At 32.6% G+C, this 23,278-nt stretch overlaps 4 protein-coding genes across 5 annotated transcripts; 2 read left to right on the top strand and 2 right to left on the bottom strand.

Annotated features, from left to right (window-relative positions):
• The first annotated feature begins 5,332 nt into the window (after positions 1-5,332).
• Positions 5,333-8,650, top strand: EXPA6 (expansin-A6). 2 transcript variants are annotated; one of them, XM_033289226.1, is made up of 4 exons: positions 5,333-5,593; positions 5,868-6,186; positions 6,970-7,394; positions 8,300-8,650. In XM_033289226.1, exons 1-3 carry the CDS (start codon positions 5,440-5,442, stop codon positions 7,277-7,279), a joined length of 783 nt encoding a protein of 260 aa, XP_033145117.1. In that variant the 5' UTR covers positions 5,333-5,439; the 3' UTR covers positions 7,280-7,394; positions 8,300-8,650. The 2 variants fall into 2 exon arrangements, with proteins under 2 accessions (XP_033145117.1, NP_001288899.1); NM_001301970.1 differs by lacking the exon at positions 8,300-8,650 and having other exon boundaries at positions 5,440-5,593; positions 6,970-7,279.
• A 2,262-nt stretch (positions 8,651-10,912) lies between these two features.
• On the bottom strand, positions 10,913-13,653 carry LOC103864931 (probable serine/threonine-protein kinase PBL10). The gene is made up of 7 exons (XM_033289265.1): positions 13,502-13,653; positions 13,319-13,409; positions 12,672-12,997; positions 12,458-12,593; positions 12,222-12,364; positions 12,001-12,124; positions 10,913-11,597 (listed from the first exon to the last, which is right to left on the bottom strand). Exons 2-7 carry the CDS (start codon positions 13,368-13,370, stop codon positions 11,122-11,124), a joined length of 1,257 nt encoding a protein of 418 aa, XP_033145156.1. The 5' UTR covers positions 13,371-13,409; positions 13,502-13,653; the 3' UTR covers positions 10,913-11,121.
• A 2,580-nt stretch (positions 13,654-16,233) lies between these two features.
• On the bottom strand, positions 16,234-21,603 carry LOC103864929 (RING-H2 finger protein ATL72). Its single transcript, XM_033289286.1, has one exon. The coding sequence runs from the start codon at positions 21,026-21,028 to the stop codon at positions 20,600-20,602; it is 429 nt and encodes a 142-aa protein (XP_033145177.1). The 5' UTR covers positions 21,029-21,603; the 3' UTR covers positions 16,234-20,599.
• A 124-nt stretch (positions 21,604-21,727) lies between these two features.
• Positions 21,728-22,973, top strand: LOC103864928 (CAX-interacting protein 4). Its single transcript, XM_009142704.3, has one exon. It carries the CDS (start codon positions 21,901-21,903, stop codon positions 22,786-22,788), a length of 888 nt encoding a protein of 295 aa, XP_009140952.1. The 5' UTR covers positions 21,728-21,900; the 3' UTR covers positions 22,789-22,973.
• The last annotated feature ends 305 nt before the right edge of the window (positions 22,974-23,278 follow it).

Here is a 23,278-nt window from a genome sequence, read left to right as displayed (position 1 = left end):
AGTTTTCGCCTAACTACGTACATGCCTATGAATTTACTCAAAGCTGGCTTGCATTGCATCCACAGATCCACTAGCCAAACCCAATTCACAGATATATGATAATCAAAGTTCATAAAAGCGAAAGGTGAATAAAAATTATGTTTCATTCGCAGATATAACATGGACGGTCACGCGGTAACGTTGCATATACAAAATTTGTAACTTCTCTTATTTGTTATATATGTCCTTGATAAGTGTCCCCTAGCTGGATTCCAGTTCAATGTATAAGAGCCCAAGCCCAAAGAAACAATCAAGTCCATTAGTTTATGTCTTTAGGGTTTCTAGCAAGTATAAATATGTGTGATGACATTATGTTAAAGACAACTTGGCTGCCGTAAAGGCAGCTCCTCTTCATCATTTATAAATATCAATCGACATATGTTTTGTTCTTGGTGACAATCTCAAGCTCTTTCCTTTCTTCTTTTAATTGCATAATAAAGCTTTAATAAGCTATTTCTATTTCTATTTAATAAAGATTAAGCTTGTTTTGAGAATCTCTACACAATGTATAATATCTCCTAGTATGTCTATTTTGTATTCTTTCTACTTTCTAGTACTGAGAAAGGGTTATGTGTGTGAACACGTTGAAAATGCATGGATCAGTTAACGTCTCGAGCATACTTAATGCCTTGTAACAAAAACTATAAAAAAAGAAACTGAATATCTCTTTTCTTATCATAGTATTAGTTAATTAGAGGTGGAATGAAGAAGCACCATGTGAAAAGTGTAGTTTGGATAAATTTCACATGATGTTTTTTTCTTTGAGGACATTAAAGAAACAAATCCAATCGAAGTTGTGGGTTCAATTTGTAAAGTTGAAATAACAAACATGTGATCGCATAATGATATACGGAAGTAATTAGATATGATAAAAAATTAAGTGTAACTAACGCAATTAATTATAATTAGTGAATTCTCTATCTATTTCTCATACATCACTCTTCTCATACTCGTGGTACGTATAACATAGTCAAACAAACAAAATCATTGATGTCTTGTCTACTTTTCTGACAATTTATTTATTTTGTAGTCACATATATGAAGTTTTAGTAACCACTACTCTAATCAGCTTCTCTTAAACTTGTTTATTACTTATATCTTTCTATTTTTTAATGTCAGCATTTTTGTCTGGTGTGAACTGTTAAGCCAGTAAACATTTGAAACAAGCTTACAAATAGAAAACATGTAGAACAATAACGAGATGATCTCTGATAGAGTGATAGTAATATAAAATTTGATTGATGAAGCAATGTTAACGGCAGATATGATTGGAAATAATCATATGGCATTCAGCTTCATACTGTGCGGACTACTGCATTGGATTCGTAAACCTCACCTAAGAAATCTTCTATGTTAGACACGCGGTTACATGTCAGTACTGTTCCACGTTATTGCTTTGATGAATGCATAAGAGGTGAGATTTTAAGGGTTGTGGAGATGATCACATGGGAGGTTTGATGTCTTGAAGCGTGGCATGGGCTGATGGACCTTCAAAAGTTCACTACTTACCGTCTCTAATACACGTTCCTATTTAACCATATGGGTTCTCACTGCAATATTTTCTTTTTCCTTTTGTAAACTTAATGACCACGAAGTTCAGATCCAAACCTCCAATTATTTTACGGTCGAGAAAATAAGAGCAATGTTCTTATAGTTGCTTCTCCCATTGTTGTGCTCGAATTCGTATAGTATTAAAAGTGTATAATTTAGATCATTAGGAGATATATAGTTTTAATTCTATGAACGCATAACGCCGTCTTGATAGAACCATTTGGCCTGCTTTTTAGAACACTTCATTTTAATGATAAGAGTCATGTGATTTTCCTTACTATAGTGTTCTTACTGTTACTGGATTCACAGTGAGGCTCCACGGCATGTTCAGCAACCATAAAAAGAACCTTACAAATTCAAAACAGTAATTATAATAATAGAAGTGCCGCCACCACGATCACGGGACATATATATTGTTTGGCGCGTGCGGCTCGAGTAGATCAAGAAACATTAAACTATTGAACATTATATATAATGTTTAAGTTCAGGTGTGAGCTTATAATTATTTTTCAGTTTAACAGATTCGCCGGTTTACATGCTCCGGTGATTACGGTAATCAAATGGGACCCAGAGTTCTACGTCGGACAATTACACTTGACAGGATTCCATGTGGTGGTCCCCATGCTAGTCATAACTCATCCAATCCCAGCCTTCAATCATGTATTTTCAGAACACCAAAAACGCTGCTTGCTCACTCGACTGCTTGAGGCTCAATTGGTCAAAAATGGATTCGTTCTTTACTGACATTGTTTGCATATTTTTAGGCTATCTTCTCTCGTTAGTCATCTATTTATATCAAATATTTCAATTATATTTTCTATATGTATGTAGGAGTCCTGCTTATACCAAACTCCACACATGTCTAGTTGTAGTATTGTAGGTATACTATGTGACAACTTAAAATTGTATTAGCTGCAAAATATTTAAAGATAATATGGAAAGCAACAAGAGATTACAAATTAAAACATAGACCTTGATTGGTAGAACATTAGCATTAACATTATGCTTTACATTATTAAATCAACAATTGTTATAAAAACATTTAGAAAAATATTTACTAAATGATAGTGCTCTCCAAATGCTCTCATATGAAGCTTTTAGAGAAGCATTTGTATTTATAATATAAAATTAATTCATTAATTTTATTTAATAATATTATAAAATTATTTTTATATCCAGAAAATAAAATTTTGATTTCTAAAATTAGTTTACAATAAAAACATTTTTTAAGTAGTATTTCACATTTAAAATATAATTTAATTTATATAATTTAATTTATTTTAAATGTGAAAAATTATTTTTAAAAACATATATTTTAATTATAAAATTTATTTTAAAATAATATTTTCTACATAAACATATTTTTTAAAATTATTAAATAAAGTAAATTAATTATATATCTTTTTAATTTTATATGTTAATATATTTATATATTTATTAGAAATATATTCATTAAATATAAATTTATTATAATTATATACTAATTTTTATAATAATTTTAAATAGTATATTCATACTGCTCTACCAATCATACTATTAAACAGTTTAGCAAAAACATACAACTCCTGCAGCATACTGCTTGTATAATATACTGCTACTGTTAATGCTAATGCTAATGCTCTACCAATCAAGGTCATAGTTAAGACGTATATAAGAATGCATTGAAACCTTGTTTTTCTTCCAGAAACAATCAAATTCACCTACTCTTTTGTGCAATAGATTATTTCTTTTTTACGTATATTACCAAAGATTTATCCAACTTGAAAGGCTTATGGATAGAAAGCTGAAAATTTCTTAAATTATCATAATAAAAATGAATTATCTCTCGAAATAACATTCACTTTGGTTATTTATAATGGATTATTAACAAAATTCTTTTTTAGAAAAATATGGGTAACAAGCTTTCGTTCATGAAGTTTGATAACTGTGTTTTCTTTTCTTTAGCTTCCAAGTAACAAGTACCTTTTATTTGATTATGTCCGTTACCTACGGACTAAAAATCATATATCTTGCAACTAAGGGGAAATTATGCTTAAGAAAGGTATTATTTTTGATACTAAAACAATAATTTTGTCTTTAGTTATAATTTATGATCTAAGAAACTATAACAATTTCCTTATGATAATGTATGATTTAAAATAGAAAAGTATTGGAAGTATATTGGTGGTTATTTATGAGTGTATCGCGTAGAAAAATATGTATTCATACACAAACCTGTGACCATTATAAAACATATCATCATAATTACGTAATATTTTCATCATCATCATCGTTAGAGCTAGAAAAGGTTTCGAATTATTAAAGTTAAAACGAAAAAAAAAGTTTTTAACTTTACTCTTTAGTGTTTAGAAAAGCATTCATGCTATTTCAGATGCATATTCAACTTGTATTGTTTTTCTGTCTGTTAATGTGTTCCATGTCCAAATTTCTACTTATATAAATTTATTCACTTTTACTAACTGATAATATATTTAAAACTTTAACCTAGTTGACCAAAAAAAAATGTAACCGAGTTATAGCCCCGCCAAAAAATGGTATAATTATAAGCTCCAGCTGTTAATATTTTTTTTAACTAACCTAGCAATTACAATTGTATACAATTTAATAAATTAATCCTACCAGTTATAAAACAAAGAGACAAGATTCAGTACATTATGACTTTGATCGGTAACTTTGGCAGAATCACGTTTCAAATGCAATTCTGCAAGTATTATACCAATAAAAAAAGTTGTGGAATAAAAAAGAAAACATAAAAATGCTGATTCGCGTTTTTGCTGAAGAATTTTCATTAGCTGGAAAAGTGAGTTTTAGTAGATTATTATGGAAAATTTTACAAATTTAACACTTTCATATTATTAAATTATATGCTAATAACATTTTAAATTTTAAAATAAATAGCAATAGCTTTTGTAGTGATAAAGAGTTATATTGTAAATAAAGTTATACTATAAATTGTTTTGTAGTATTATAAAATGTCAATCTATTATTAAAACATATTGAAAGATAAGCTAAATATTTATAGTAAGGACTAAAGTATTTTTAATAAATTTTAGTTATTTTCACATTTTTGTTTTTTCTTATAACAAAGTGAATACCATATAAATATTTTGATCAATTTAACATGTATTTCATTATTCCGCAAATTTCAAATTTTTCTGCAGTTTAATTAGTTTCTACGCAGTTTAATTATTTTTTTTCGCGATTTCTCGATGGTTATGAACTTATGATAGGTCCATAGCGAGTGAAATAAACTTGTCACTTTTAGAGGGGGAAATACTTATAGCAGCAAGAGAGTGGTCGTCGTAACGCGCTTGAAAGGAGCATAGAGATAGCTTTATCAAATTGAGTGGAGCAACATCGGCTTTATCCATCCACAGTTAGTATGGTTCGGTGATATGATTCACGCTGTCTACCCCGCGCGTGGCATTGGCAATAGACATTTAGGGCAGTACTCAAACATAATTAATAAAGGATTTGTATTGGGCAAAGGACTCATGACTTTTTGTACATGAGACATACTCACTTTGTAGTATGATCCATATTCTACACTTACATACAAAATCTTTAATTTTTTCTTAGGTTGTCAATGATCCAAGTCATGAAGGTACAAAAGTTTCAAGAAAAAAAAAACTGAATAAAGAAGTTTGAATGCGGAGGAAAATAGCAAAGAATGTAATTAACTCTTGTAACGATAAAGATAGAGAATATTACGAGTCAAGTAAAATAAAAACATTATTTATGCATAATGTAATTTATATAAACACCTCCATTGCCCTTCCCTACACATGAGAACACTCCAATAGTCTCTTCTTCTTCCTCCTCCTCTTGCCTCCATCTCTCCCTCCAAAAATGGCAATGTTGAGTTTGGTTTTATGCGTTCTTACAATTCTTGCTGATTTCACAACAATTTCTGAAGCAAGAATCCCAGGAGTTTACAGTGGAGGTGGTTGGGAAACTGCTCATGCGACTTTCTATGGTGGTTCTGATGCTTCTGGCACCATGGGTATGTGTAATCTATCAATCTCTTTTCTTCCACCAAAATCACAAAAGAAAATTATTTTTATTTCTCATATTCACATCACATTGTTAAATTTTGTTCATCTATACTAACGAAACTTACCACATTGTTAGTTGCAAAAAAAAAAAAAAACTTACCACATTGTTAAATTAACGTTTCTATAAAATGTTAAAATATCTGAATATTTTAAATGTACCCTCCAAGGTTTCAACTTTCAACTTTAAGACAATCTAAACCTGCTCTGTTTTGTCTGAACCAGGAGGTGCGTGTGGGTACGGGAACTTGTACAGCCAAGGCTACGGTGTGAACACGGCGGCTCTAAGCACGGCTCTGTTCAACAACGGTTTCAGTTGCGGTGCTTGTTTCGAGCTCAAATGCGCGAGTGATCCTAAGTGGTGCCACTCAGGTAGCCCTTCCATCTTCGTCACTGCGACCAACTTCTGCCCTCCAAACTTCGCTCAGCCCAGTGACAATGGCGGATGGTGCAACCCTCCTAGGCCCCACTTCGATCTCGCTATGCCTATGTTCCTCAAGATCGCCGAGTATCGCGCCGGAATTGTCCCCGTCTCTTTCCGCCGGTAAGAAAAGCAATTTCAAGTGTTCAATATAGCTCAATTTATATTGTAGGGGTCTGAAATGTAATATTGTACAAGTTTCGGGGTACAGTTGAGAAGTCTTAGGTCTCGATTCTGAACGATTAGGGTTAGTGTCGGTCGATTAAAACTTTTTCTGCACTAACTCAACATTAAAGAAATAATAGGGGTCTTGTTAAGAAGTCCACGTCTAGAGATTCTGATAGCTTGGGTTGATGTCAGCACAATCAAAAGTTTGGGGTATGAAACATAAAATTTTATAAGTACAGGGTTTTAATGCTTAGGTTGAGAAAACTTGCGTATGAAAAACTAGGGCTATTGTTCCCTAAATTGAAACTTTAAATAGCATTAAACTTAACATTTTTAGAATTATAGGGAGTTGAGATGAAAAGTCTTGCATTTAGACTGGGTTAATGTGGACTTCAATAAAAGTTTTTGGGGCTAAACTTAACATTATAGAAGTATTCGGGTACAACTGAAAAGTGTTTTTGCTTTGATTCTTGGCGCGAGTTGGTGCAGCATTTATGTTGGGGTTCGTACGCAGAAATTTACCAAATCTTAAAGATCTTATTTTATTCAAAAGGACGAATCTGTCCTTCACACAATCTCCTTTTTAAACAACTATCAGTACTACTGTCGTAAATAATAAAAGTAATGGGGCAATAATAATGAATGTTGTGTTTTTAGTCAACACGCGTTTTCTAACTTTTTATTACAGAAAACTTAAATGACGACACTACCCTTTCGTTTTCTTTTAAATTACTACAGAGTGCCATGCCGAAAGAGAGGAGGAATGAGGTTCACGATCAACGGTTTCCGTTACTTTAACTTGGTTCTGGTCACAAACGTCGCCGGCGCCGGAAACATCGTACGGCTGAGCGTGAAAGGAACAAGAACGTCGTGGATGAGCATGAGCCGAAACTGGGGACAAAACTGGCAATCGAACTCTGTTCTGGTTGGTCAGTCACTTTCATTTAGAGTCACTGCCAGTGACCGTAGATCATCCACGTCATGGAACATTGCTCCGGCCCATTGGCAGTTTGGTCAGACTTTCACGGGAAAGAACTTCAGAGTCTAAGGGCAATTTCGGGAACTCACTATCAAAAATATCAGTTTTATTAGTATTCCTAATCCTACTTATTCTGATTACTAAGCCGAAGGCAGCTAGTAATTTGAGAAATTATATATATCTATACTATTAAAACAGAATCCCTAATAGGATTCTGCCCTTGATTTTGAGAGTTATTTACAAGGGACTGCCATTTCCTATTTTTGCTTTTTGTTTTAAAAAAAGTCAACATTAATTATCACCAATCAAATCTACAAAACAATTACATAAAATCATTAACTGTTATACTTCTATTTTTGGCCTGATTTTTTTTCAAACCAATTACAATAAATATTACGTTGTGATTCTCCTAAAATTTAGGAACCAAATTTCGACATTATCACTAAATGCAGCCATAATATTAGGCATGTGCCATATTCACCAAGCAAAATCAGTGCATAATAAAAACTTAAAACAATATATATATATATATACAAATGGTCTATAAGACAAAAAATAAGTATTAGTTTTATTGGACTACAAACGACAACAACAAATTTGTTGGGGGCCCATTCGTTTTATATTTATCAAACAACCTTTAATTATATAGACTTTGAATTAATTATTTCAATATTTTAATTTTGATGTTAACAAAACAATTAAACATTTTTCTGATATTACATTAAAATATCACATTTACAATTAATAAACATAAAAATATATTTACAATATGGTTTTACATTATATTGCTAAACATTCTTAATTTAAATTATATAGTCTTTTAAAATTTTAATAATATTACATGTCATTGTAAAATTAATTATATTGCAAATAATTTGAAGTTAATTTCTTACTAAATTTTGCAACAATAAATTTCACAGCATTAATATTTTATAGATAAAAAGGATCACATAAACATATAAAAACAACTGATAATAAAAATCATAAAAACACTTGATATAAATTTTATGAAGAAACACATTTGTTATAATAATAAATATATATAAATAAACAATCCCGCGCTTTAAAAGCGCGGGTCAAAATCTAGTAAATATATTATTTTTCATGTTTCAAGACCACTTGAAATTCTAATATTCTACCTCTGATGGGTTGTTTTCTTGTTCTACCGTGTTCGTTGGGGTGTGTGAAATGAATGGCTTGTGGTTTTTAGCGTGTGAGGTCTTCAATGTTTAATGAGTTTTCTTTTGGGGTTAGATTAGAAGTTTGTTGAAAGTAGAAGGGGCTGAAGCAGATGCTAAGAGTTCTGCTGTCAAGCCTGTTTTAGTAAAGAAGCAGTAATATCGGTTTGTAATGCTTCTTGTAGTCGTAGACCATCATATTGTAATATATATGAAGATTTGGGTATGTTATATATGGTTTAATATCTTTAATTTCTGAAAAGTAAGACTAACTCGGTTTGCTACACACTAAAGTTTGGCACTAAACGAGTTTTTTTTTGGGGAAAAGAAAAGAAACTAATCTTGAGTATATTCACTAAATTATTTATTTGAATAAAATCAGATTATTATCATGCATGCCTTTTTAAAAATACCAATTGTTTTATGTGTGTTTTCTGGATAAATTTGATGAGTTCTTAAAATAAGATGTTATTTAGTCGATTATACACTATTACTATATGATATGAAGTTATTTTATAAATTCCACGCAAAAGAAACATATAACATATTTACAGTTGCCAAAAAAACATATTTACAGTTCTCTCTTTATATTTATGCATAAAAAGAAAAGTCTTCCTACATTCATCTGGCAAATTCATCAAAAATATTGCGCATTATTGACTGGTGTCCCATTTTTTCAATTTGTAACGTTTACTTTATTGTTATTATTGGTTATTATTATACCTGAAAATAAAACTAAATAATTAATTGATTGGTCAAAAATATTTGAGTTATCTATGAAAAAGGTTGGGTGGATAGTATAAATAAATAAAAATTCTGGCATTACCTCTAAAAGCCTAAAGGCTAAAACAAAACAGATGATAGTGAAATTTTGTACATAAGCAATCGGATACTTACGAAATGTATTAATGTTTCCTTATTCCCTCAGCCAAACCCATACCATCCAATACAAAATTTATACTGCTTATTTGTATAGCTTTTGTGTTTCTTTATTCATTGGTATATATAATTGATAAATGAGACAATACATTTTCATGTTCTTATCAGTGTTCTAGTTTATATGTGTATATAAAAAAAATAGAGAAAGTGGAAAAGAAAAGGGTAGAATCGAAAAGAGATAAAGAGAGTCACATCAAGGAGGAAGAAGGTCCATTGGGTACTTAACGAGGAGGAAGAAGATGAGAGGCTTTTGCACATGGGTGGTGGGTTCTTTTCGTTCCCTCCCTTTACCATCTATGTCTATATCTATATCTATCTATATGACTACATCTATAATTTCTTCCATTAACTTTTGGAAATAAATGTTATTAAGAAAAATCTTAATTTAGGTTTTAAATTGTGATCTTAAGAACTTGGAAAACTAATATAGCAAAAGTAAGATCAATAAAAATGTGTAACAGATTTATCTACGTTTCAAACTCTATTTTCTAAACTTTCAACAATCAGGCATGAATCACTCTCATGTAGATAGTATTCTTGGTTGATTGATAAATTTCATTCCAACAATAAAAAAGCACCAGTATCATCAACATGTGTACGCGTCCTCACGAGAATCTCCTCTACTTCACATAGCCTTTGAAACACCAATTCTTTCCGTTTTTTTTTGTCACTGGAATTATATATGATAAAACATCCAACTAGATCACAACCAAAGGAACCGTACAAAGCCGCAGAAAATGTTAATATCTCCGAAATCAAGAACCAACAGAATATAAAAATATCCCCGGAATCAGAGGCCTAAAAGAGGAAAACACATGAAAAACAAGCAAACTGACTAACTAAACAACTTTTGATAAAAAAAAGTAACTAAACAACAATTCTATTAGTTTGCTGAAGCTAAATTTTAATGATATCTTTGTCTTTTAATTAACAATATAAAAATGAACATTTATGTTTAACATGTTACTCGTTTCGACCAAACTAATACCTTAACTATCTTCAAACTTGGTTGCAAGTTAGGTTAGCTCAATGAATGTTACATCTTCGAAAAATCAAACGGTTCTCAACTTGACACGTCACCGAGTTAGTTAATCTGTCACATCAGACAATCACACATCCTCAAAAGTAGAGAAAAAGGCTCGAGAAGACTCAGACGGAGATGAAGTGTTTTACGTGAGATAACCTAACTTGTCAAGGTTTCACTTCACCAAATGGCGAGAAGAGAGGAGAAGGAGAAACAGCTTAATGGTCAAAGGTTTACTCTATGTTCTGCTTCATTACACTCGTAAATGTTCCAATTTCGAATTTGGTTATAACTTACACAAGCTTGTAGGCAGACTAGCTAGTGTCAGTACGAGGTTGGAGAATTCTCAAGACGCTGCTGAGTTGGAAAAGGTTTTAGGTACGGTTGGTTACACGGCTGCTGAGTATGTACACACCCGTAAATAGTAAGCAAAGAACGATGCTTGGAGCTTCAGGATAGTGTTACATGAACTGATCATGGGAAGACGAGAACTGAACAGAAACGAGGGGAGCCTATGCTCCAAGGACAGTGCACATGGGACTGGTTAGAACATGGTAATGATAGTTTTGTTTCACTGTAAATCTTCTTATTAAATAACAAAGCTTCAAATTGAAGACATGAGACCATCATTTTTACTTTTTGTTAGTCAACTCTCCGCACTACAAACATCAATTGTCAAATCTCTGACGAGCCATGAACTTGAATCCTCTCAATACATAAGCAGAAACAAAACTGTACATCTGAACTAAACAGAACTAAACAGAACATCATCAGACAAACAGAGGCGAAGCAGAGGGACGTGGATACGCAGCTGCTATTCCACCCACAGCACTTTGTCTAGCGAAACCAGCATTAGGTTTTTGGCTCACCACAACACTATCACTTCTCCTACGCGTTCTCCTCTCCATCTTATCAATGTTTCTTCCTCCTCCTGTTTCATGCAAAGTTTGTATGTGTTCGAGGTGGGCAACAACCTCAGTCATGTTTGGTCTCAGCTTTATCTCTGTCGTCAGGCATCTCAGCGCTAGTGTAGCTACTTTACACGCTTCCTCCATCGAGTATTGGTCTTGGAGACGGTTATCAATAACTCTGAAGATCTTCCTCTTGTTTGCAAGCAACGGTTTTGCCCAATCCACCAGCTTTTGCTCACCCGGTGGACGGTTCTTGTCTACAACTCTACGTCCAGAGAGTATCTCCAAAAGCACAACACCGTAGCTATAGACATCACTCTTGGTTGTTAAATGACCTAAGAAAAGTGAAACAGTCAGTGGTCATCACACAGTGTTCAGATTATTGTTAGACGGTAACTAATCGCTTCGTATAAGACATTAACAAATTATTGATTTAGTTTTATATATTTACAATTTATATTAGATATTTTAGTATTTGGGTTTAACTATAAAATTATTTTGATGAATTATAAAAACTAAATATACAAAAAAAGTTAATGGAAGAATTATTTTGATGAATTATAAAAACTAATATGCGGCTAATATTATTGCTTAACTTGGTTATTGATATGAGTTGCATAAATCAGAAAATCGTTACGGATATAATCGTTACGGATATGACTGATTTGCCGCTTAGGCCCCGTCTGGACTAATTTTTAGAACACTGATAAAAAGTCACAACATGTTTGAGAGACTAACCTGTCATAAGATACTCAGGAGCTGCGTATCCATAAGTACCCATGATTCTTGTGGAGACATGGCTTTTATCACCTGTTGGACCGTCTTTAGCCAACCCAAAATCAGAAAGCTTGGGATTGTAGTCCTGTGATCATGTCAAAGAGATGACCAAAGTATACGTATATCAAACTTTCACACAGCATTTTTCATCATATCAAAATGAAGGAAGAAGGCTGAAGTACCGAATCAATAAGTATGTTAGAAGTTTTGAAGTCCCGGTATATGACTTGAGTCTCCGCGTTGTGAAGAAAAGCTAGGCCTTTTGCAGCACCAAGTGCAACTCTTAACCGGAGAGTCCAAGATAATGGTTCAAAGTAAGAACCTCCTGCAACAACATCAAGAACACAAGATTCAATACTCAAGAAACATTTAGAGTTACTAGAGGAATGAATATAGACAAGAGAAGAGAATACAATACTTCTGAATAAATGATTCTCTAAGCTTCCACGTGGCATGAACTCATACACAAGAAGACGTTGCTCATCCTCTAAACAATAACCGATAAGTTTCACAAGATTAGGATGAGAAAACTTCCCCAAGTAATCCACTTCCGCCTATAACAACATCATTGTAGAAAAACATAAACAAACAATCTTCAAATATAATTTCAAAAGATCTGATTCTGAATTTACCAGCCATTCTTGATGACCTTGCCAACCATCTTGGTTAAGTCTTTTGACAGCAATAACCATACCGGTTCCCGGTTTAGACGCAGTGAGAGATTGCTCATCAATCCATCCTTTAAAGACACAACCGAATCCACCTTCACCAAGAACACTGTCTGGTCTGAAATTCCTAGTTGCTGATTTGACCTCAGCGAAGCTAAAACTTTTGAGGTTTGGAGATTGCAAGATCTCTCCTTCGGTTCGAGGGTTTGTTCTGATCGACACAGAAGAGCCTTTGCTTCCCATGCTCTGTGTATCATTTGCCTCTGAGCTCATATACTTCGGACTCGCACCTATGCAAACACCAAACAAATAGTTTCTAAATATACATTTCATATTTTGACAAAACCCATCTCTTCAAAACATAGTGCAAAGATTATGAAGAAGACAGAGCTTAAGAATTAATCAAATTATTAGCGTTAGAAAAGACAGATTTGTCAAAAACACCTAAGCTTTAACTTTTAAGTTAAGTCACTTTTTATGTCTCAATTACCAAATACCTAACCTTGAATTGATAAAATAAACTTATAAAAACACATAAGTAACAAATCTAAATATTTGCATGAGTAGTGGTTATTGTATATATGTAAATGAAAGCTTGAGTATTGAAGTACCTGTGTTACTTGGACTCTCAGCTTTAATCTGAGCACTCAAGCAAATCCCCATGATTAGAATGATCTGACAAAACTCTTTCTGTATTACAGGCTAGAGATCAAAAAGCTGTAATTATCAATCAAAAGTTGAGGAAGAAACAGAGCAAATCTTGAGGATATAGAGAGAATTTAACTCTAGGTCACCTATTTTCTTTGTCAACCAAGAAAACAGATAGAGAGGAAGAGACAGAGAGAGACAAGTTTCTATCGGCTCTTTGCTGCAAGTAGCTAAGAGAGAAAGAGAGAGGCGTTGGGAGGTGGCATTGATGACGGACCGGTCCCGCCTTTAAACCCATCTCTTTATTTTTCAATACTTTTAACATTTTAAAAATTCAACGTCAAATTTGTTTTTTTCCTTTGTCTCCGACAATTTTGTTTTCTTACATTGAAAAGTTTTCAAAGATTAATAGTGATTTTTAAAGAAAAATCAATGGTGATGTTTAACACTATTCCAGAAAAAACACGGCTGTTGATAGTGAGGTTTAGAAAAAAAGATTAATCAGTGTTCCAAAACAAAAAGATTAATAGTGAATTTTTAAAATAATTTTATATTCATAAAAAAGGATACGAAATTTAACATACAAAAAATAATAGTTGGTAAGGTGAAGGTTTAACGATATTTTTTTTTTGTAAAATAAGATTCAAATGACTTTTTTCAATTATTTAGTCTATATACAAACGAAATAAAAACTAGGTATTTATTTATAAACTCGAAAAATCCATCGTAATAAAGTCAATAATTCCATCTCCATCGAGTTTGGTCATCTCCATAAACTCGAAAATTATAAAAAAAAGTCAATAATTCCATCGTAATTCTCGTTTCACAGAAATAAATAAAATCAATCATTTTCAAATTTCATCATTCGTCTTTCTCTTTTGAAATTTTTCTACCTTGTTTTTGAGCACTAAGATATAATAAGCCAGATAAAGTAAGTCGCTTACACGGCGGTCTAATCGTTTTCAGCCGTTGGGTCCTCAACGTACTTGACACTTTGCTCGGTTCATGTCGGCTTGGTTTTGCCAAGTTGTAAAAATGACATTAAATGTTTCTTCTCTTCTGTACATTTTAACTTGCATTTACTTCATTCAATTCGATTGCAAACATGTCCAACCACTTTAATTAACTCTGGTATAACGTTTGATCATATCTATCTTATTAAAGTAAAAAATACATTTAAAAAATGTTTGAAAATATGAATAACAGTAAAAAAAAATATTGTTTGAAAACATAAATATCAATATATTAAGAAAAATAATGGGCTGAAATTATTAAGAAAAATTAGAAATCAATTATAGAAATACTATATATCTGGATCAGCCTTAAAAATATACAAAAATAATATAATCTAATTACCTAAAATATATATTTATGTAAAACTCGCTACTTACAACAAATATATATATATAAGATAAAATAAACATCCGTGTACGTGCCCAGATCAGTTATTGATTATAAAAGGTTTGGTCTCTAGACTAATTTCCAAACACGCTACTAGGCACCTGAAAAGTAAAAGAAGCAATATCAATTTTTAGAAAAATCACCATATGGCAACTTTTACGTGACACTATAGACCAAAATAAAACTTTTACGTGACATGATACTATTCCAACAGTACTATATAATAAATGTAAACATACACAACGTTGTGTTCGATAATATTATGATTTCATCGATTTACAGCTATTATAAACTACTCACCTGTCAAAAGAATATAATGTTTTATAAGTCGTATTGGCTTCAACGAGACAATTTTTATCGTTTCAAAAATGTCTAGTAGCGAAACATCACCATGTTGAGTGCGTTTTAAAACTATGCACGTAGATTAAAAAAATCATTAATTTCTTATATTTTCAAAATAAAAACATCATTAATTGTTTAACTAACCACAATTCAACCAATAAAAAAATAGAAGATATATTATCATTAGTCAGACAACATTAATTATTAATAAATATTACATTGAAAACTGCAAACGACATATAATTTGAAACAAAAAAGTTTCTCTAAAACGACTTATATTGAAAAACAAAAACAGAGGAAGTAGTATCTAAGGTAAAGACATCCCTCACTAGTTATTAGTCTAGTTTAGCCATTTCTTGTCGATCCAAACTCGGATTCGAACAAACAAGACTAAAAAAAACTAGCCAGGACTGTAAACGTGTCTCTTTGACCCATAAGCTTAAACTCCCACAGCACAATCCTTTTCTTTAGTAAGTAGTACTATCTCTGTTTCATAAAAAAAATATTTTGGGAAAATTTGTTCCATAAATATCCATTTATGTGTTTTTATAAATTGAATGAATATTTATTTATTTTTATGGAAAACTGATAACCGTATATTATAATAGAATATTTTTATTAATATATATGAAAACAGAAACAATGTTTGATTCGATACACAAAAATTGAAGGAAATGTCGGATCCTTTTCTATCCGATTGTAGTCACTTCTAGGTGAAACTAAACAAACCATTAACTTGCCACTATATTTGAAATATTTCTTTGAACAGTAAATGAATTGAAATGTTCAAATGCACATAGTTTTTTTTTTTCAAATGCACATAGTTAAAAAAGGCTTTTATTGTTAGTTGGCTAATGGAGATAACTCAAAACATACTGTACGTATATTAAATCTTGAGAAAAGTCAGGTGGCAAAAAGGGCTCGTGGTTAGTGGGGCTTATAATAACAATATAGTGATTCAATTATTTAGTAGTAGTAAAAATCAAATAATGAGTGTGTTATTCGCTAAAAAGGATCAAACGATTTCCCATGATAGCATCTAGATAAGAAGCTATCCAACCTAATGTCCATGTTTCTTGTCAGTCGACGACACATTGTAAAAGAGTAAAAGATCTACTTTTGCACCTTTTTTTTTAGTAAGACTTTTGCACTTTTGTTTTCTGGTTCAAATAAAAATAGCATTATATACTCTGGTGAAAAGTGAAAACTAAATGGATTTTGAGGATTTTGGTGGTAATTTTGGTATGATTTTAAGCATTTTGGTGAATATTTTGAGATTTTTGAGATTTAAAAAAAGTATTTAAAAGGTTAATAATATTTACTAATTTTTTTAAATCAAACTTTTTTTTCTATTGAAATGAGAAGATGATATTAGTTTTCTTAAAACAAAAAAATTGTTAATAATATTGATTTTTAATATATTTTTAATTCTTTATTTTAACTTTTTTTCATTTTTAAGATTAAAACTAAAACATAAAAATTAACTTTATAAAAACTATCAAATAAATCATAAGAGATGGTATTTCTGTTCACTAACTTTAACTATCAATTACCTCTCAAATCCCTTCAAATATTATTTGATAGATACCATTGATAAAATCCCTAATTTCCAATAAGCTGGAATTTAAATAAATTTGTTAAATTGATTGATCCAATAAACTGAGATTTTATGGAATTTTTAAAAATAGTTATTCCAATAATATGAGATAACAAAAATCGTACAAATGTCAAAATCAGTAAGGAGATATTTGAAAAGAAAATGAAATCTTCTCAAACATCCAATCCAATAAGCCTCCCACCACAAAGTTCTCGTGCAAACTTATTACTATGATGCTTTAGATAACAAACCATATTATAAATACATGATCAATAAACTTAGATTACAATTGAAATAAGCTTATGCCAATAATATCATAGAATAGAAAATCAGAACATTGTTAAATTATCATGTGGCTTTTTAATCTGCATTAAACCTTTGTAACTTAGCAAGTGTTGCTTTATCAATAAACCTAGCAAGTGTTAACATTTTATGTGATAATATATATCTTTATATAATGTATACTACGTTATAAATCCGCTCTCATGCATCTAATATGATAAATAAAGCTAAAAAGGGGCTGTTGACTTTTAGTTGTCCAACCTTCTAGTTGTCCAAAAAAAAAGAAGGTTTTTCAACCTTCTTCATCGCATATCTTCTTTTCATTTCTAGTAATAACTTCAATACAATTTAAGCCATTTTTCCAAAAAAACTTTAATACAGTTTCTTTTAATTACATAAGACCTAAAATCTGCGAAAATGAAAAAAAAATCGCATTGTTTTTTTGAAAGTCAAAAGAAAAAATGAAAAAAATCGCATGTGTTGAGATAATCAGCTTATTATATATATATTGCCGCTATATATTCCTACATAGGTACATACGGATATCGCATTGCTTCGGCAAATTATTTTATTTTTGTCAATTTTCATATGATTAAACCAAGTTTTAATCCAAAAAGAATACACACATACGTTTCTATTCTTGTGAACCGAGCTTACACTCTCAAAATCTTCTTCTAAAAAACATAGCGCATCTATCTCAAAAGTGAAAACCAGTCAATTGACCGGATTTGTAGTTAATTTTATCCACTAATTTGTACATCTACCCATTTGTATGAAAATTGCAAAAACATCTACCTATCACTTGTCAACATCCCTAGTTAATTAAGTACTCGTTTTGCCAACTTTTAAATGTAGTCATGTTAAAAGATTAATTTTATCATTAAAGAAAAAATTGACTCGTGCGACGCTATATTTTCATGTGATGACAATAATTTTTTAATTGTGTTCCAAAAAAAAGACAATAAAATTTTTTAAACGCTTTTTATTAATTCAAAATGTTACTCTATTTCCAGATAATATTGTCTGACTTTTTCAGATTTGTATATTCTAGCTCCCATGATTAGATGATACTACTATTCACCATTTTATTAGATCCAACTACCGCCAACTACATTTACTATGACTCAAATTACCATGTAAAAAAAACCTTTTTAGGTCACTAGACAGTCAAAACTTCAAAACATAAATAGTCCCATTAGACTTAACAAAACATAGCTACTATATATAAAGACGCTATATTTTCATGATGTTGGAGCTTCAAAATGATATTTCATCTAGAAGTAAGGGAGGTAGTAAAGAAGGATAAGTAAATAAATATGAAGACGAAGTCAAACAAATTGAGGGAGTGAGTGTCAAAGTGGTTCATGATGTCAGCGAAGAACAGTCCCGTGACTCTTCAGATGATGTCCTTTATCCGTACGGGTTCACATGTACTTTGGTGGTTTTGTTTGCACAAGTCAACGCCGAAATTGAAATAATGAGGAGGCAAGTTAGGTTAGGAGGAGTTTTCAACCTTTCTTCGTTATTGTGATATAAACATGTTATGAAAATAATTGTTACGTAAAATATATCTAAAGCATAAAAGAAACAAAGTAGACATAATCTAGAAAATAAGTCATGCAAAAAAGACCCAATCAAATACTGAAGGTCCTTAAACTTTGTGGCCTTGAATCGCAGAAAGCCTTAATCCACAAAACACCGTGACAGACTGAGAGTCGTTGTGATCATCACGTTTTGCAGTAGTCCCAAGTTGCTTGATGCTTGGATGTTTCGTTACTTTTCTTGTTTTGGGTTGGCTTCAAGTTCAATCTCATTATTTTAATCAATAATAAGAAAAAAAGAGACCATAAAGCAAGCATACAATCCCCATTTGATGTACGAGGCCTATCAGTTTATTGTTTTGTCAAATGTTCTTTTTATTTTAGTAATGTGAATTTTGGGGGTTTCTTATCAAATATATGTTTTGTACTCTTGGAATACACAAAATAAAATCGATTGACCTTGGTCGCCAAACACTGTGGTTAATTCAAATATAAGTTTTAAACTCCTCTAGATAAGTATTGTATCTTAGAGCATGTGCATTGAGAGTTTATAGGAAAAGTTCACACAGAAATCAAGAAAAAATAATAATAAAATAAGTAAATCACATGAACTCCTCTCTCCTAAAGCTCTTTGGGCTGAACCCCTCTCTCCTAAAGTTCATCACTGTAGCGCGGGCCCCACGTGTCGTGGCGGCCCGCGATTGGTCTAGTTTTTTTTTTTTTTTTTTTTTTTTAAAAAAAATCAAAAAGAAAAAGAGAAAAAGTTTAATAATAAAAAATTGAAAAGATGAACCCCAAGGGGGGGTTCATTGATGTACATGCTCTTAGTAGTATGAGTTTTTCTTTTTCCTTTTTGATGGACTGGAAATTTCTAGGCCTAGCTAAGCAGTATGCTGCTTATAATTTAGCTTCCTTGAATTCAACCACCAGCCCAATTCAACTCGGGTGTTTCCTATATAGATGTCGATCCGTTGAATTATAAGATACTGCTTTCAACTCTAAATTAAAAGTGGTCTTTAGCAGAATTTCGGCACGAAATTAAAAATATATTATCCGTCTGGACACAATTAGACCAAACCAACGTTTCTGCATGTTACTACTCACTCCATCATCATTCCGATTCTGATGGATATGGTATTAAGTATAACTGGCTCAAGAATGTATATCTTTACTGGAAGAAAAATCTGCTTCAGTATGATTGAAGTGTTATCTATATTGACAAGAATTTAATCTTAAAACAACTTGAACACAATCTTAAACATGTTAGAAAAGACAAAAGACAATTGACATCGAAATTAGATCTCTTTAATTGTAACGACCAACAAAAAACAAATCAATTCTAATCTGCAAATCAGACGCAGAAATAAAGAATAACCTCTTCCGGTGGATAGTCTACGAATGACGAATCTAGTTTCTTTCATTGCATAGATGACTATACTGACACATTTTGAATGAAGAATCCTAGTTATCATTATTTTAAGAAGCCTACTTTTTGAATGTACATACCATGATACACCAACAATTGTTCATCATGCGATACCATGTATATACATATTCGTTCATGTGTTTGCTATTTAAATATAAGGAGACAACAATAATTTTAACTATAAATAGAAGTCTCAAACAATTAATTTCATTGGAATTTAATTTGAATTTAAAATCATCAAACCAAGAAACTCATACATAAAATGACAAATCAATATTTTAATAAGAAAAGCTGCCAACAAATTACAATGGTAAAGCGCAGAACAACATCCAAGCGAGGAGAATTCAGTTTGCATTGATGTTTGTTTCTTCAAAACTCAGTTGTGGAAATCTTTGCCACTTTTATGGTTTAAAAAACGATTCTCCTTCTAGTTTTTAATTGGTGCTAATCGTTTTTGTACTAAACCAAAATCAAACCATAATCCGTATTATTCACTAATATAATCAACTTTTTGTACACATACATCACAAAGGATCGGATCCAAAAAAAAAGAGGACCCCCTTGGATTTCTTAATCCCACAAACGTACGAATTTCCAAAATGGGATTAAACCGGATGGTACCGAACATTTAAACCCTAAACTTATCTCTTCACCCTTACCAATCACCAAACCACTGGAACGGTTTTCTACAAACCGGACACGTCAACTTGTAGAAACACCACGAGTCTATACACTCCACGTGAAACACGTGCTTGCATCCCACCAGAATCCTAACGACATCGTTCACTTCGAAATCCTCCAAACAGATGACGCATACATCCGCTCTGATCCCGTCGCCGTCACCGCCGCATTTCTCTCCTTTCTTCGTGAGCCTCACCGCCGCCGGCAACGGCTCGCCGGATTCCTCATCGCCGATTTCTGATTTTTGATCCTTGGGGTACATCACGAAGCAGAGAAGAAAAATCGAACCGTAGAAAAGAACGATGAAGACGACGCACAGAAGCCTCAACAAGATTGATTCGCTTCCCGTCACCGCCATCTCCGGCGAAGCAGCAACGTAATCTCCACAGCAACTTGAAGCCATCTTCGATTCTTTATGTATAACTTTTTAAAAATATAGGGAATATTGTGATTTTTAAGATTTAACAATGATCTCTTATATAAGTGTATAATCTTAAACGAGTGTGTAATGAACTGTTTAAAAACTGAATTAACGTAATTAGTTATACTTTTGTGGAGAGAAAGGTGGCGGGAAGGATCAAGAGGGGGATATCCTTGCTTATTAATTGTAGTTAAGAGGTTAATTAATAATTAAGGTTTTGATTAAATTTATCATGAACCTTGCGCGTTTCTATTCATGAATTCGACAACTGAATTTAAAATGGATTTATAATTAAGCATGTTTGTTTTAGTCTGAAGTTTCTTTCGGTTACTCCATGATAAAATGATTTTGATCACAATATTATCTTTAATATTCCCTCCGTTTTTTTAATATAAGTCGTTTTACAGCTATGCACGTAGAATAAGAAAATTATTAATTTCTTATTTTTTTTAAACAAAAACATCATTAATTATTTATTTAACTATAATTCAACCAATAGAAAAATAGATATATTATCATTGGTAATACAACATTAATTATTAATAAATTTTATATAAAAAACCGAAAACGACATATAATTTGGAATAAAAAAGTTTCTCTACAACGACTTATATTAAAAAACGGAGGGAGTATATTTGTACGTATTGGATCGTAGGCCCAATATAGTCCAATAATTCGCCCTCGGATTTTATTATTTTTGTCTTGTTTAAAGTCCTTTAAAAGTCTAATAAAAAGGTGAAGCCCAATAAATTCTTCAATAAACAAAGTTTAAAGGTGTAAATATCAAAGTTTGAGAAGGAATGTATCGATTTGTGTTTGAATTAGGTCGTGAGGTTATCTAGGGTTTCGTAAAGATGCCGGCCACCGCAGGAAGAGTTCGCATGCCGGCGAACAATCGTGTTCACAGCAGCGCGGCGCTTCAGACTCACGGGATATGGCAGAGTGCGATCCGTTACGATCCCTACGCGCCGACGAGCAAGGAGAAGTCCGATGACCCTGAGAACTCGTACAATAGCTTCCAGGGACTTCTGGCTCTCGCTCGTATCACCGGCTCCAACAACGACGAGGCTCGTGGCTCTTGCAAGAAGTGTGGCCGCGTGGGGCACTTGACGTATCAGTGTAGGAACTTCTTGAGCGCGAAGGAGGATAAGGAGAGGGATGGGGGTGAGGTTGAAGCTGCTGTTGCGGCGGGGCTGGAGAAGGTTAGGAGAGGGGAGGTTGAGGAGGAAGAGAGTAGTGAGGAGGAGGAGAGTGAGAGTGAGGATTCTGATGTTGATTCTGAGATTGAGAAGATTATTGCTGAGAGGTATGGGAAGAAGAAGAAGCACGACGAGTCTGAGTCTGATTCGGGAGATGGGAAGAGAGTGAGGAGGTTGAAGAAGCTGAGGAAGCATAAGAGGAGGAGTGGGAATGAGTCTGAGGACGAGGGAAAAGGAAGGAGTAAGAGGAGGGGGAGGAAGAGAGATGATGATTCTGATGAAGATGATGATCGGAGACGGGTTAAGAGAAAGAGTAGAAGGGAGAAGAGGAGAAGGAGAAGCAGGCGTAGTGGCTCTGTTGATTCTGATTCAGATTCATCTGAGGATGATGGGAGAGGTAGAAGGCAGAAGCGTAGGAGCAAACTGGCGGCTTCTTCTGACTCCGATGTTTCAGGTAATGATAGAACACGTGTTGGAAGGGGTTCCTCTAAGCGGTCTGATGAGAAGAAGAGCAGGAAACGTCATCATAGGAGGAAAGACTGAAGTTAAGATCGATCATGTTCTGTCATTTTTTTCGATGAATGATGAAACCTGCCTATTGGATTTGATTTGTGTTTGACTCTTGTGGCCTGCTTGTTTCAAGAATGTATTATGTTGTTGATTGTGTGCGAGTCTTTTGACTCTTACTGCTTCAGTGATCTATGATCATCTTTGGTTTTTTATTTAAAGTTGCGGTTTTTAAGTTTCATTGATCAGTTTACATCTTCTTGTGAGTCCTGTTAATCGAGAAGCAAAAGTTTATTCTCTTGTAGAAGACGCTTACGAAGCCATCGACAAGTGTGCATGTTGTTAAGTACACATGTTTGTTATATATACGTGAAGGATCTGTTTTGTGCTTATGATTAGTTTATTGATCATGTTGTTTTCTAATATGTAGGGAGTGTTTATCGAGCATGCGGTGAGTAATTAGTCCACTTTCCACCTCAAGCAATATTCTCTCAATCAACCAATATTGTGAGAATAAATCAAATCA

This window comes from Brassica rapa, chromosome A04 (assembly GCF_000309985.2).
Source record: "Brassica rapa cultivar Chiifu-401-42 chromosome A04, CAAS_Brap_v3.01, whole genome shotgun sequence".
Taxonomy (NCBI): domain Eukaryota; kingdom Viridiplantae; phylum Streptophyta; class Magnoliopsida; order Brassicales; family Brassicaceae; genus Brassica; species Brassica rapa.
The sequence above is the reverse complement of the archived record's forward strand: the minus strand, read 5'-3'. Positions and strand labels throughout refer to the sequence as shown.